Source organism: Pinus tabuliformis, chromosome 8 (assembly GCF_031772625.1).
Source record: "Pinus tabuliformis cultivar Carrire ecotype Pingquan chromosome 8, CPIR1, whole genome shotgun sequence".
In the NCBI taxonomy this organism is placed as follows: Eukaryota; Viridiplantae; Streptophyta; class Pinopsida; order Pinales; family Pinaceae; genus Pinus; species Pinus tabuliformis.
The window spans coordinates 475195158-475197933 of record NC_142294.1 but is presented as its reverse complement, the minus strand read 5'-3'; the positions used below and the strand labels follow the sequence as shown (position 1 = coordinate 475197933).

The window sequence follows — 2776 nt, the reverse complement described above, 5'->3', positions numbered from 1 at the left end:
ATTCAAATAAGAGGCTGACTCTGGTTAAACTACTCATTTAAAGCCACTAATAACATACATTCAAATAAGAGGCTGACTCTGTTTATGGTTTGCAAAGATGAAGTGCCATTACATAAGAAGTAAACTACTCATTTAAAGCCATTAATAACATACATTAAAATAAGAGGCTAACTCTGTTTATGGCTTGCAAAGATGAAGTTCCATTACATAAGAGTTAAACTACTCATTTAAAGCCATTAATAACATCCATTCAAATAAGAGGCTAACTCTGTTTATGGTTTTGCAAAGATGAAGTTCCATTACATAAGAGTTAAACTACTCATTTAAAGCCATTAATAACATACATTCAAATAAGAGGCTAACTCTGTTTATGGTTTGCAAAGATGAAGTGTTTGCTGTGAGACACGTATGTGCTCAGAGGCAACACAAGTACAAGTAGAAGTTGGCAATACAATCATATCTATAGTGTGTTGAGTGCAAATCAATATTGGCTATTTGCCTTTTTCATGCTGATAAAATGAATTTAATTATGCATTGAAAAGCAATGCAGGAACGAAAGAGGGTGAGTTGCACCTTCCGTTAAAAGCAATGCCGTTGAAATCGCCCCTGTTTTAAAATCTGCTTCTCAGAACTGTTAGCAAGCACCCTTCTTTTATGCCAAGAAATCCATAAATCATTCTCTGCTTGCATGACAAAAGACTTCAAAAATAAAGGCAGTGAATGAAATCTCATATTGATCAAAGCTGCTCACAACTTCCGTTGAATCCTTTTGACTGAAGCACGCTCACTGCAAGTCTCCTTGTCAAGGATCAGCTTTCACAGCTTTCTCTCCATAGTAAAAACCCCGCAGGACGGAGGAGTATTCGGGATTCCCATTAACATACTTTTCCAAGAACTGTTTGTCTGTGTAATTAACAATCTGTGGAGAAATCCTCTCTCTCTTCAACAGTTGCATGGACTTCAAGGCCCCCATTACTCTATACCGAGGGATTATCCTCCTCTCCAAGTTACATGTCAACAGAAGGGGATATCTAACAATATCATCCAATGGAAGCCCCAGTGATTTGACCAGAAAATCTACCTTCCGTTTCAGTTTTTCCTCTGAAAGCCCCAAAATCGCCGGCGTCCGTCTTGAGAGATTGTAAATTTGTTTTTCGGAGAAACCTAAACTGCTCAATAACGGCAGTTTTCGATCTATCTTTTCTTTCCCCATTCCTAGTAAAGCACGCAAAGCGTGCCCAAATATCTTGGATCCCCTCTCGATACCCAGACCTTCCACCACTTTAAATGACTCCATAACTTTTTCCTCCGTAACCGTGAGGAGACGGGGTTGCCTTGCCACCAACTTCGATAATGCGTCGCCCTCGACACCCAATCTTTGCAACAGCGAAAACGCAGATTTAAGCTTATCCTCACTCACTCTAAGAATTCTTGAATCGGTATAAACAAGCTTGCACATATCCTCTTTGTTGATGATAGACCTTAGATAGCTGAGCCTAGACTTTAAGTCTTTTTTGGATCTATATAAGAAAATCCGAGGATTGCAAAGAACCGCCCTTCGAATCTGAGCAGGGGTGGTCAAACCACATTCACTTAACAACTCCAAACCTTCTTCCAAATCCTGGCTTGGTTTATCCAGCAAGCTCTTGTGAAGTTTATGGACTTTTGAAACATCTTTCTCTGCCATACCGCATTTGTTGATGAAAAAATCTGTAACAACGCCCCCATCTGGTGGATTTGGGGATGGGATTGCTGTTTCCGTGCAGAATTTGGCGACTTTTATGTGGGGATTTGCATTAATTGCAAGAGGACGAAACAGCGAAATTGGGATCGATACACAAGTGGATACTAGTGCGACTTCGTCCATTATCAAACGTTTCCATATTCGCTGAATAGACATGATGTTTGCAAGAGTGAAATCGCAGATTAAAGCGCACCCTTGCTGAAATTAAAAGCACAAACAGAGAAATAACTACCTGGAGGAGCCCGCCGGAATGGATGTATGGATGAATGTCGTCGTAGATGGTCGCGGCGTGGGGGAGGCAAAATGTTTTGGAATACCAGAAGCGAGCACGGTGTTGTGAGGATTTAGGGTTTTTTTTTTTAAGTTAGGGTTCGTCCGTGGTGAGATGACGTTTAGGGTTTTATGAGGATTCAGGATCCTCGGTCGCATAAATGTGTCGAATAAACGATGTTTTAAGTTATTTTACGCACTTTGGGTGATGTATTGAAAGGGTTCCATAACAATTATTGTTAAAATATGTTCTCATTCCCGAGACAGATCATATATAAGGTGTATGCAATGACCTTTTGGGTGTCTTTGCCATTTGATACATATGGTCAATGTCAACGGTCCATTCCCTTTTTTGAAACGTTTGCCTCGTCAATTTGCTCTTCCATCCCCCATCAACACAATATTTTGTCTACCAAATCTCTAGAGATTTTGTGGTGACAATGTCCTAATTGTTTTCACTTCCCTTTCCTTCTTGTTGTGAAACAAAGCCCACATTTGATCTTATATCTACTAATGTTATTATTTACACCTTATCATTCACTAAGCAATGATTTTTGGTTTCACCAACAACCTTGATCTTAAGCACCTTTAATTGCACTTGCTCCATGACTCTAGCTATGCTAATGAATTCATTGTGTCATGAAATGATATGTTTTTTCTTTCTCACTAGATTTGGGGCTATATCTTATCCTTGTCGTTAGATAGTCATATTCAAAGGGAAGCTCTACCATCACCTTATGCTTGGCTCCTTAGCATGATGAC

General features: G+C 39.7%; 1 protein-coding gene across 1 annotated transcript; it reads right to left on the bottom strand.

The window, feature by feature from the left end:
* Nucleotides 1-255: 255 nt before the first annotated feature.
* On the bottom strand, nucleotides 256-2184 carry LOC149236124 (uncharacterized). Its single transcript, XM_089372321.1, has one exon. It carries the CDS (start codon nucleotides 1898-1900, stop codon nucleotides 803-805), a length of 1098 nt encoding a protein of 365 aa, XP_089228447.1. The 5' UTR covers nucleotides 1901-2184; the 3' UTR covers nucleotides 256-802.
* Between the last annotated feature and the right edge of the window lie 592 nt (nucleotides 2185-2776).

What these genes read in the sequence shown, in the direction of transcription:
- LOC149236124 (XM_089372321.1), bottom strand. Translation starts at nt 1,900, where the DNA reads ATGTCTATTCAGCGAATATGGAAACGTTTGATAATGGACGAAGTCGCA.